This window comes from Triticum urartu, chromosome 7 (genome assembly GCF_003073215.2).
Source record: "Triticum urartu cultivar G1812 chromosome 7, Tu2.1, whole genome shotgun sequence".
Classification (NCBI taxonomy): Eukaryota; Viridiplantae; Streptophyta; class Magnoliopsida; order Poales; family Poaceae; genus Triticum; species Triticum urartu.
Window position 1 is genome coordinate 187,730,645 of NC_053028.1, and position 12,714 is coordinate 187,743,358.

General features: G+C 53.5%; 1 protein-coding gene across 2 annotated transcripts; it reads left to right on the forward strand.

The window, feature by feature from the left end:
- Nucleotides 1-4,330: 4,330 nt before the first annotated feature.
- Nucleotides 4,331-11,319, forward strand: LOC125524717 (protein TIME FOR COFFEE-like). 2 transcript variants are annotated; one of them, XM_048689758.1, is made up of 12 exons: nt 4,331-5,143; nt 5,235-5,386; nt 5,477-5,801; nt 5,894-6,299; nt 6,419-6,470; nt 6,633-6,722; nt 6,844-7,099; nt 7,189-7,258; nt 7,349-7,433; nt 7,518-7,955; nt 8,061-10,737; nt 10,849-11,319. In XM_048689758.1, the coding sequence occupies exons 1-12, from the start codon at nt 4,642-4,644 to the stop codon at nt 10,854-10,856; spliced, it is 5,061 nt and encodes a 1,686-aa protein (XP_048545715.1). In that variant the 5' UTR covers nt 4,331-4,641; the 3' UTR covers nt 10,857-11,319. The 2 variants fall into 2 exon arrangements, with proteins under 2 accessions (XP_048545715.1, XP_048545714.1); XM_048689757.1 differs by lacking the exon at nt 10,849-11,319 and having other exon boundaries at nt 8,061-10,817.
- The last annotated feature ends 1,395 nt before the right edge of the window (nt 11,320-12,714 follow it).

Sequence of the window (12,714 nt, forward strand, 5' to 3'; positions counted from 1 at the left end):
AGTTTTTGTGGTACAATCGTTGAAATGGCATCATATGAGACTCATATATTGCTAGCACTATTTTGACCTCAATATGCAATGGTCTTAGATTTTATTATCCATTCTCGAATCTGTTTATCTTGTCGATCTCACAGCACACGATATGTATAGCTAACTTGACTGCGATCTTCGACATTATTGCATGCAGTTGGTTTCTTCCACCATGTGCATTGTAGAGCACAGAATTAATTATCGCACTCGAGTGTCCATCATCACACCCTTCTGTGTAATTTTGACCTCATCACCCATGGGTAAACTTATGACCGAAGTCATTCCACACACTTCATTTTTACAATGCCTTTTGCCAATAAATGCCCATGATTTGTCCCTCTTCTAGCCGCAGTGTGGCCAAACTAGCCGTGCGGGAAGCTTGCGCGGTAAATAGCGCGGTAGCGCGGGAACAGGCTCACTGACTATACATTTGGTGCCTCTTCGAGCCCATGCGTGCGGTGCGGTGTTGTCAAGCGTGCACTGGAATCCTCCGCTATGAACGTCGTGACAAGACGTGACGATTATAGGCCGGCCGGCCCCCATTTATTACAGCGGGCATTTAACCCTTGTGTCTCTTCAACCTTTCGATCGCTCATCACCATTGCAAGAAGCACACTCACCATGAGAAATTCTTAGAGGGTATCCTGCGCGGCTCCAATGGCACTCCGAGCGGCTGCCGACGACGAGTAGCAGTTCAACATGTGTGCCGTGGTGGACACCCACAGAAGGTTCATGGACCTCTCGGTGGTGTACACCAACGACCCGGTCTGGGTGGAGCACTTCATCCACATCATGGAGCTGTTGCTTGCCGAGGAGAAGTACAAGGTGGTCGGGTTCGACCTCGAGTACACCCGCGCTCGTTCCGGGTCTCGTCCCAAGGTCGTCATCGCCTAGATGTGTGTGCACCGCCATGTACTCGTCTACCACTACTGCCTGGACACAAGTCCTTGCGAGCGTTTCGCTAGGTTTGTCAACAACCCCCACTACATGTTTACTACGGTGGACATCACCAACGATGTAAAGGCGCTCGAGAATTCGGGCATCGCCTGCCAGAATCTTGTCGACATCTAGGGCCAATACAAGATCTGGGGCAGCAAGGAGCATGAGAAGGACTCACTGGTTCACCTCGCCGAGGCCATCATCGACCCCTACTACAGAGACACGAAGGATTCATGCAACAAGGACAAGCGTGCCTGACACTCGGCCTGGATGGAGAAACTCGACAAAGCTCACGTCGTGTACGCGGCCAAGGAGGCATACATGAGCTACGACATGTACATGCGGATCGTTGACATGAGGAAGTGCCTCCTTCCCCAAAATGGTCAGGGATCCAGCCGGAAGCAGAGCAATGGCAAGTGTCATCGCAACAATAAGTAGATGATTAGATCCTCGTTTCTCCTACTTTAGTATGCATGTAATTGCTTACTTTGGTGCGTGGAAATGTTATGTGTGTAGTCATTTGTGTAATTGTATATTTAATTTGGTTATGCAATGTTGTTTTTTTAAGTATATATGTTGATGCTTGTGCGGACAAAGAAAATCACATGGCACACGGACTAAACAATGGAACCTGTTGGTGATGTTTTCATCAACCACTCACAATTGTATACCAGCAATCCTTTGCTCACAACACACACGGCTTGTTAGTAGTAATCGACTATGTTGTTATCGGTCTTCGCACACGTTTTCGATTATAAACCTGTTTGCCGCGTATCACACACATATTATTAAGTTGAACCGTTTCTGTTCTCATGTCTTAACGCAAACAGTTCATCCGAGTGAACCGCATGTCGTATATCGCACACACCTTGATCTGGCCGACCGTTTCTTTTGTGTTGCCTAATCATAAACAGTTCTTCCGAGTGAACCGTATGTTGTACATCGCACACACCTTCATCTCGCTGCCCGTTTTTTTGTGTTGCCTAATCACAAATAGTTAATTGAGCTGAACCGTATGCCTTGCATCGCACACGCAACTAAAATCTGAACCATGTTTGATGCATCCTCCATCGCAAACATTTTGCATCTTTTTGACGGGTTTTTTACACCATCGTTTGTGATTATGGCATCGCACACAGTTTCGTCGAAGGGTCTCTGATCGTACTGTCACGTTAGCAGCATCCTGCAGTAGTGATACCCTATATTTTAATGCTCCGTCAGGTACATGGGCGACAGCCGCAACTCCGTCTCCCGCGACTCCTCCATGTCGGCCTCTGCATCCATCTCCGCTTCGACCTCCTTGAAGAGGGCGTCAGTTGCCGCCCGTTCTTGCCGGATGAATTGCCGGTTGGCCTCTATATAGGCCTCATCCTGGATGGACTCCAGAATGGCCTGCTGCTCCGCCATCTCGTCCGCTTGTGCAACGGCGAACTCCGCCTCCACGTCCTCCATGTTGAAGCCCGAAGCCGCTCTTGCTTTGGCTTCCCAGGCTCGTCCACCTCCTTCTCCACCTTCATCGGAGCCGGCTGCTGCTCCTTTCCCTCATCCTCCTTTGCCCGCTCCTCCTCCTCCGGTTTCGGCAAGTTCGGAGGCAACCCGATAGTGATGCAGGCGGTGCGCGCGGTGCACCTCGCCCGGATCTCCTGCTCGATCTGGTACCGGCGCTCCGACGTGAACATATCGTAGGTGGTTATCTTTTGCCAGACGATGGAGAAGCTGGAGAGCATGCGAAGAGCGACAGAGCGGGAGAGAGGAGGTGGATGGGCTCAGGTAGGCGGCGGGATAGGGTTGGGTGATGCCGGCCGGATTAAATAGTCGGATTTGGTCTCGGGCGGCGAGCCGAAGTAGAACCACACGTCGTTCACACCCTCACCGGAGGAGACGTCCGTCGGACCACCGGATTTTCGGGCGATTTTGTGTGGGACCTCGTCGTCAGTCCAATGTGGCGGACGTGTCCGGGCGCCCTCATATCCGCCCCATATTTGGGTTGACTATGAGGGGTGCCGTTCAGCTCAGATGTTTAAGGCCCATTTGAGGCGCCCGTGTCGGTCGAATATTCATGACCGGACTGTCCACCCGGGCATCTGAGGCCAGTTTGGGGTGCCCGGATGTAGATATATCTTAAGACAAAACAGACGCAAGCGCTCATATATACGCGCACATACTCACCCCTATGAACGCACATACACGCACCCTACCTCTATTAGCATATCGGAAAAGATCGAGTCGGCATATTATCTTAGAGATTTTACGAAGTCACCGTGACGCCTGTAGTCAACTGAAACGCCTTCTACTAAACATCATCACCGAAAATCCTGCAATAAATTCAAGATAAATACGAACACCAAAATTTAAAACCTATGGGCTGAGGAGACCGCTGTTCACTAAAGCAAACAGCGGCAGGCCACCATGCACCCGGTGGCGTCCGGATCCAAAATACGACGCCCCGCACAGCACAGCACCGCACCGCACCGCAGCGAAATTCTAAATTTAAATTTACTGGCGTTTATTAATGATCCAGTTAAGTAACCGCGGCAATCCGCGTACACAATGACATCTTCCGGATCTCCTCCGTGGTTTAATGATATTAAACTAGTGGGTGTTTTCAAGGAATATCTTAATTTCATTGAGAGTAGAAGTAGTAGGCCAGTGGTGCGGTGAAGGTTGGTGGCCGGCGGGCCCCGCCGACGTCACCCGCCCCGCCACGTCGGAGCCCACGAGCAGAACGTTACGCGAAAGAGAAAAAGAAAAGAAAAGAAAAAAAAAAGCGGATGAGACGGGGAGATGCCCGGGCCCGCGCGTGGGCCCCGCCCGCCCCCCACTGCCTGCCTGGAGACTTTCCCTCGTGCCCTTTTAACCCACCCGCAGCGACCGGTGCGCGCAGGCGCCACGTCAGCCGGGTGAAACCCTCCGCACTGTCCAGATCAGGCCCATCCACGCGTGGTGGTCCCCCGGGCCAAAGCCGATCGATGGCGTAGCGCCACTTCTTTATTCTTTTCCTACTTGCTTTATTTATTTTGCGTGGAGTGTTAAGTTTTTTACTAGAGGATAAAAAAATTGGTTGGGGAAGGGAACAAATGGGCGGGGCGTGGCGCCATCACCCACCCACCCACCTGCTATAGCCCGTGGACGGTTCGGGGACTCACCCCGCTCGGCTGCCCCGCCACGTGTCGGCCATCGGGCCATGCTTGTTGCGTAAGGAAGCGTCCACGAGATTTTATCGCGTGTTCCGTTGGGTGCTGGGCGGTGGGGGCGGCCACGGTGGCAGGCGCGGGGGCGGGGCCGTCGGATGCGTGGGGCGGATCCTGGCCGTCGGATGCGGGCATGGGCAGCGACAAAAAGAGGATGAGGCCTAGAAAGCGAGCCACAAGGGGAGGGGAGGAGGCCACACCAGACCAGAGAAGCAGCAGCCATTTCCTTCCAGCCGAGGGAGACGAGACGAGAGGAGAGCACTCTTCCCTCTAGGAGAGGAGTAGCATCGTGAGAGAGAGGGAGAGGGAGGAGATACTCGTGAGCGCGAGGGGAAGGAGAAGGAGAAGGAGGGCGGGCTCTCTCGCTCCCTCCCGCTGCCTTGTCGAGGCGGTTGGTGCGTGGATCTGCGCGGCGGCGGCGGTGCCTGCCGGACGCCGGCGACTAGGCGGGGAGATCGGAGGCGCATGCCTCAGATCTGACATGGAGCGGATCCGGGAAGGAAGGAGGGCCGCACTGGCCATGTCCGGCGGGGCGCCTCCGCCGCGGCGCCGGCTCAGGAGCAACGGCGGCGGCGTCTCCGGCGGCGCGGGGCCGAGGGACTCGCCTCGGTCCGAGAGGAGGCGGGGGGACCGCCTCATGCTCAACGGCAACGGCCGCGACGACGGCGACGACACCTCCGACGACAGCCTCGGCGACGACGACGACGACCCCGACGAGGAGCTCGCCGCCTCCGCGCCCAGGTTCCCGTCGGTGCAGCGCCGGTCACCCAGCACGGCGCCTCCGCCGTCCCCGCCACAGCCTGGCGCCGCGCACCATCACAGCAGCAGCAGCAGCGGCGGCGGCGGCGGCGGTTACAACAACCACCACCACCACGGCCCGCAGTCGATGCACCGGAAGGGGGGCTCCAATCCCAAGGGCCCCATAGTGTGGAAGGCCGCCGACGAAATGATCGGCGTTCCAGTCCCGAGGAAGGCGCGCTCAGGTATGCTATGCACCGCAAAACAAGCAAATTTCCACCCTTGTTGCCGCTTCTCTTTCCCTGATCTCGACGGCGTTCCTCGTGTTTTCCGCAGCTTCTACCAAGAGGTCTTCGCACGAGTGGACAGGCCCCGGCGGTGGGAGCGGCGGCGGCGCCGCTGTAGACGGCTCGCAGATCCAGCGGCCTTCTTCACGGCCGATCTCGCCGGCTTCCACATCGGCCACCGCCCCTGCTCGGAAAAAGCTGGTGCGTTTTTCAGGCCGACACAATCCATCTCCCCTCATGATTCCTTAAACTCTTGCCCTTACTGATTTCCCTCTCTCCGGTGTCTCGCAGAAAACACTTGGCGGCGGTGGGAGCAGCGGCGGTTCTGGGCCTGTACCGAAGCAGCGGCCGTCGCCGGCTTCAGCTCCTTCGGCAGCCCCGCCTCAGCCGCCACCAGCAAAGATTTCCAAGTCGCCATCGTTCATTCAGGAGGAGATCGAGGTCGCCGAGGTGCTATTTGGCCTGACGCGGCAGTTCCCCTGCCCTCCCAAGCAGGAGAACATGAACCACAAGCCGGAGCCCAAGGACGCGCCGGAGGCCAAGTCCGGGAACTCTTCGCCGGCTCCGTCGTCATCTGTCGTCCGGCCGGCAGATTCAGCCTCTCTCACCACTATAGGTGGGCAGCTCGTCAATTTTGATCTTGCAATGATTTTTTGTTGCTAATTTTGGTTTTGTGGGTCTAATAAGCTTCCTCACTGCTTTTGCCAGCCCCAAAGAGGAAGCGGCCACGGCTCGCCAAGTACGACAACGAGAACCGCCCGGCGAGCCCAGCAAAACCGGACACGGCAGAGCCGCCCGCAAGGCCGGAAGTGCTTCCGGTGGCAAGATCAGATGCGAAGCCGTCCGTGTCGGCTGTGGCCGAAAGTGTCGCCAGCACCGCCGCCGCCGCCGCCACCGCTGGCGCGCAGCAGGAGGCTACCCGGGAGCCAGAGAAGAGGGAGGACCACAGAGGAAGAGATCCAGAGCTCCGGGCCAGTGAATCAGATCGACGGGATCCCGGGCCCGAGAGCAGCCGGGCCGAGCCGCCGGCAGCAGCAGTCAAGCCCGACGGCGAGGCTGCTGCGCCGGTCGGCTCTGAGGCCAGGAATGGGGAGGCCACCACCGCGACAAAGAGGTGGGCCATTTGGATTTTTTATATTATTGGTGTTGTGATAACCATTATTGCCTTTGGATTGTGCCGATCTGATTAGTATATTCACGATTTCGCGTGAATTGTTTTATTTTTTTTATCAGTGAGCTGGCATCCGATGGCGCTCGGCAAGAAAAGTTTTGCATTGATCTCATGGTGGGTATATGCTTTCATGTGTGTGGTTGAATTGGTCTTGCGGAATTTGCTGGGCAAAGATTGAAAACGACAATTTTTGCCGCAACTGTTGATTGGCTTTTTTGTTTTCTTTTCAGCCCTTTTTTCATCTCACCTTTTTCTCTCCCCTTGTGCTTGTTCCAGGCTCCCCCTCCTGGGAAGCTATCTCCTGATAGAGATGGCTCTTCCGACCCTGATGCGGATAAGAAGGGATTGGATTCTGAGATGGACGTGGTGGGTGCCTCTGTCTGCTTCAGTTTCACCAATTCTGTTGATTGACCTCCTTAGCGGCTGGAGCATTGGATGTTTGATTCTGATCGGTCCATTTGTTGTTCATCTTTTGCTGGGATTTCAGGCCGGGAGAGGAAATTCTGAAAAGAAAGATGGCGAGAGGACCCGGAGAGGCCTGGAGATCAATCTGGAGGACGAGAAGGCGCAAAGGATTCCGGCGGAGGAGCTTGCTCCAAAGAAGCTCACTCTGCAGCTTGATTTGGAGAAGCCTAGCCAAGGGGACGAAAAGTCGCCATCTGAGCGCAGACAGCCGCCATTGCCGCCACCGCAGCAGCAGCAACACAAGCCCTCAAAGTCCGAGGTCAAGCATGAGAAATCACGTAAGAATTTCGCCTGGTTCTTCCCCATTTTCTCACTGCTTTTGTAAAAGGTGATTCTTTGTTGACTTGGGTTTTTCCTCATCTGGCAGCTCTACCTGCTGCTTCACCGCCTATGCCAATGACCGTAGGCGGCTGGATGGGGACTTTCCCACCTTTTAGGTGAGTTTTCACTGCTATTCGATGTTTTACACGCACTCTTGCTCCCTGAAGGATTTGTGGTCTAAAATCTGTTGTTTCTTACCTTGGCAGTTACATTGCTCCTGTTCCTGGACTATCAGCTCCTGGGCTTCATCATCCTATGGACATCAAGCCAGGGACTTCTGCTGGATTACAGGTTGCTTTCTCACTTAAGCTATGGTGTGGTTTCTGTCTTTGGAGTGAATTTCTTTGCCAAGTCTAAAGGTTTCCTATATTGCAGCATCCTGCATTGCCTCCACTGCCAGTACGCCCCAAGCGCTGCGCTACACATTGTTACATCGCACAGCAGATCCAATACCACCAGCGAATTACAAAGATGAACTCTTTCTGGCCCACAACAGCGGCTGCCGCTGCTGCCGCCGCCGCCACAAGATCTGCACCATTCTTTGGTCCAAGAGGACCATTCAACATGGGCGTCGTTCCACCTGCGGAGGCTGCCTCCCTTCTCGCGAACCCAATGCAGGGGAGCTACCCTGTTCGGGCACACGCCCCGCTGCAAGAAACTAAGGCATCTTCAATGGTGCCTTCTCCTTTCCAGGGGAGCCTCTCCAAGGATAAAGCGGCATCCAGCAGTGCCAGTGTTGCTGAATCAAACCAAAGGAAGCAACCTCCAGCTCTTGAAGCGCAGCAGTCCTCTCCCATGCCACCAAACATGATGGTATGCTTGTCGTGGATTTATGCTATTCATTACTAGTATTTCTTATGGTTCTTTTTGGTATTTTTTTCCTTATATAATTTCCCGTGCACCCTTTGTTTTTTACAGCAAGCGCCAACATTCATCTTTCCATTCAACCAACATGCTGCAGCAGTAGCAGCTGCAACTGCCGCTGCCAATCGAATGGGAGATACAAAATCTTCTGGCACCAGCAGTGCGATGCCATCATCTGCCACTGCCCACGCTTCAGCAGCACACGCTGGTGCATCGGCCATGAACTTGAGCTTTGCCAACTTGCAGCCGGGTGATGCCCAGTTCTTGGCCATCTTACAGAACGGCTACCCATTCCAGCTCGCTGCTGCTCATGCTGGAGGAGCTCCATCATATCGAGGCATGGCACCACCAGGCCCAGGTGTACCGTATTTCAACGGGCATGTCTACTCTCCCCACATGTTGAACCCATCACAGCAGCAAGGTACGCAGCAACAAAATCATCAGAAAAACTCAATGCCAAGCTTGTCTGGTTCCTCTCAGAAGCATCAGCCACAACAATCACAAGGGTTGCTGGGATATGCACCAAATGCTAATGCTGCTGCTGCCGCTGCCGCAGCAGCCGCTGCCAACAGTTCCCAGAGCTATTCGAGCGGCAACCAGCGTCCTGTTCTTCTACATGGCCTCGCTCACCGACAGGATCCAGACAAGACTCTGCAAGATGGCCAGTCAAGTGATGACAAGTCTTCACACCATCAGAAGGGTGGGCATGAACATAATTTTGCTATTCCAATGCATCTTCCAAATTTTGCGTTGATGCCATCTGCTGGCAATCAGAGTGAGAAGAAATCGAATGATCACCACCAGCAGCCACCAACCAGTCGAGGCCAGGGGGTTCGAATTGATCTTGCTTCATCTCAGCCTTTTGTGATGCCCTTTGGTTCCATTGGCGCTCCTGGTTCTGCTCCAAATGGTCTTGACTTCTCGTCATTGGCACAGAACCATCCGCTTTTCCAGAGCCATCAAGAAGCAGGCCGGCATGGTTACCCTCAGCTCAATTTTGCTTCAGCCCAGTCTGTTCAAGGTGCACAGCATAAACCCCAGCATCAAAATGCTGCAGAAGCTAAATCTGTGGCTGGGGATTCATCTTCAACGCCAAGTGCTGGAGATAATGAGAGAAAGAAATCTGCATCTGCAAAGTACCCGAGTGATTCACAGCAGCATTCTCTTTCTTTCTCTAAGCCAGAAAACAAGTCTTTTATGCACCCTTTCCTTGGTAGCAGTGCTAATGAACCCTCAGTCCGCACTTTGAGCCTTATTGGTGCGGAATCTTCGAATGCCTTTGGGTTAGGCAGCAGCAAATCTTCAAGTGCTTCTACTGCAGCAGCTACGTCAGCTGCAGCCCCATCTGCACCGACCATGTCCCAGCAGCAGCAACAGCAGCAAATTCAGCTGCAGCTGCACCAACACCATCAGCACCAGATGCAGCAACAATTCCAGCAGCAGCAACAGCAGCAGCAGCAGCAACTCCAGCAGCAGCAGCAACAGCAGCAACTCCAGCAGCAGCAGCAACAGCAGCAACTCCAGCAGCAGCAGCAACAGCAGCAACTCCAGCAGCAGCAGCAACAGCAGCAGCAGCAACAACAACAGCAGCAGCACCAGCAACATATGTTACAGCTTCAGAAACAGCAGCAGCAACAGCAATTGTTTCAAAATCATCTGAACTCTCGCCCCAGGTCTGCTGCTCCGAGTAATGCAAGTGGATACTCTGACCGTTTGAGTGCGACGAACTTTCAGAATTTAATGTATCCATCAAGCGCTTCTCAAGGCGGAGTTCCTGGTCAATCACCTCAATTGAAGGCATCGTCGTCGATGAGAGTGTCAGCTCCACCTTCAGCTGCTTCTGTCCCTGCTGCATCCTCGCCTTCTAATTTGATTATGATGAAGAACAGTGGTCTCCATCAACAAGCAAAAGCTCTGCAGGCTCTCTCCACCCCGAATCACCAGTCACAAAGCATGAGTTCGTCGAAGATTGGCCACTCCCTTACTAATCTTTCTACTGGAGGAGCAGGGGACCTATCTCGATCTTCAAATGCTCCGGTTGCTTCTGGTTCGCCATCTAACTCGGTCTCCAAAAGTACTGGTGGTAGCCCACCTGCATCTGGAAGTGCGAAGGGTGGCCAGCCAGTTGTCCAATTGTCATCACCTCAACAACATGCAGCAAAGAACTCTCCTTCAACTTCTGGATCCAAGTCAGCTTCAACAAATCCCTACAGCAGTATGCCTATGCCATCGATCCTTGGTCAGCAACCAAACATGGCTCACTCTGGTGGTAAGCAGCAGTCACATGGACCCTCATTGAAACAACAGCAGGCGTTCCCACAAGGCCATGGCCACGGCCATTTCTTCATCTCCAATGCCTTTGCGCCACAAGGTCCGCCTCAGCATGTAAATGCTGGAGCTGGTGCTGGCCTCTACCAAAAGCGCTCGGCTGACAAGACGCAGCAGCAGCAGCAGCAGCAGCAGAATGCTGTCTCTGGTTCGTCTGCGATGCTCTCTCTTGGTTCCATGTCGATGTCCACATCTGCGGTTCCAGCCGATGCGGGGAAGGCTCATAGTGCAGCTGGCAGTAACATGAAGGCCAATCTTCATCCAGCGCCTGGTGGTTTTATGCACCTTGCGACAGCGGGGCAATCTGCGAGTGGTTCGCCTCACTCTCACCTTTCAGCGGCACAATTGACGTTTTCAATGCCAATGCCCGTAAAGCCTACCAGTGATCAGAAGCCTGCTGCTGGTAATGGACCTCTATCCATACTTGTATCCCCTGCAGACGTTGTTCCATGTACCGCCACCATATAACTTGACTCAGTTGTTTCGACTAACATAAAACCCTTGTGTTTGTCAGGTAAGTAAAGGACCTAGACGCCAGAGCATGGGAATGCTGCTAATCTGAGTCGGCGAGCTAACTGCTAATTCTGTCGGAAGCTCGGCGCGCGGAAGAAGCGATTGCATGGCAAGAGGCATAGCTGCGAGAGCCGGATCGTCGACGAGGAGGATGATGCACCCATTCCATCCATTCAGGGGCTCTGGCAAATCTGTGGAGTAAAAATGTGGAACGGCTGGCTGATGGGAGTGATACTTGTGTGTAGTAGGTTATCCTCCCATGGTGGAAAGCTGGAGGTGCATAGAAACCCTTTTTTTTAGCAGTTTTATGCAAGATTGTCAAAAGCTGGTCTCTCTCTGAACTTCTCCCCTCCCCTCTCCTCCAAGTGCTGCTCTGCTCTGGTCTGGTCTCTTTAGATTTGTTCTTTTTGTTGTTGTCTTAACTGAAGGAAGAAGGTTTAATTAGTATGCAGGTCAAGGGAAACTTTTGTGATGCTGCTGCTCTTGCCTTCCTCTTTTCTTTCTTTCTTTCTTTCTGTGTTTCTTTCCTTTTTTTTTGTCCATGTGTTTTGTCAATACTCAGATCTGCTTGGATTGTTTTAGAAACAATTTGGGGCAGAGAGGGAAATATCTCTCAAGGAGTAGGAGTAGGAGTAGTAGTATGTTGGATTGTTTTAGAAACAACTGGGGCGGAGGCAGAGAGGCAGATAAGTAGTACTAGTAGTTGTTGCGTAGCATAGCATGAGAGTGACCATGACCTGCCTTTTGGGTGTGTGCGTTGTAATTAGCTAGGTAGCCTTGTAGAAGAAATGAATCAATCAAGGCGGTGGATGGATGGATGGATAATCTTGTTAAGATAGCAAAGCAGAGTAATTCTGGCCTGTGTGATGACTCGGCACTGCAGTGCTCACTCATCCGAAAGTGCTACTCTTTCCGGTGCGCAGTCCGGCACGCCACTCTTCCACTCCGCCATTTGTTAACTTGCCCGGACGGACGGACGGACGCGTGCTGCCGCTATCTTCTTCCTAATCGTACCAATCTTCTATTTATATCTAATCTATCTATCTATCTATGACACTGGGGCTGGATGATGATGATCTCATTCACATGGATCGCTCTCGGCCATCACACGTGTCCGGCCTAACAGCCACCCGACGTGCAGGCTGAAAAGTAAAGTATCTGGAAATTTTTGCCTTGGCCGGGGGACATCGCTTTCCTTTCGCTTGGCGCAATGGCATGGCGTTCCCTCCCTTTCCTGTCCGGAGTGGGTCTGCGCGCACGCACGCACGCACGGAGCCTTTGTCCAGATGCACCGCCCCGGTTGTTGGTGACATGTGATTAATCGCGTGCTGGATTGATTGTTTGTTTGTTTGGGTTAACCTGGCCTTTGCCTTTCTTTCCGGCACGCACTCATGGCTCATCCGTCCATGGGATGCCATGCAGTAGTAGTAGGAGTACTGGTGGTAGTACTACTACCTCGCTGCGATATCGTGTGCATACACACATCAGGTGGCCCCATGGCCTGTCATTATTGCCAAAAACTCTTGTCTTTGATTGGGACGGGGAGAGAGGTGCGCCAGTGCTTGTTCTGTGCGTCCAGTTGTTGTTTTCGTCAGTAAAATCTGGTGTCCCTGTCGCCGTCGTGACGTAGCACCGCCAGGCTGTTCTGCGACTCGCCAGAGTTTACCGGCAACTGGATTTGCATGCCCACGCCGTTTGCGCGCTACGTGCGCCGGTCACGAGCGCCTGGGCTGGGTGGGCCACCCGTGCTCGCGCTGTGAACCTTGGGCGGGGCGGTGGAACTCCAGTGGGCGAAAACGGCGAATGCTTGTTTGGTGATCGTCGGCTTCAGATACGACCTATGGTCCAAGTAGGCAAAAAGCGTGGA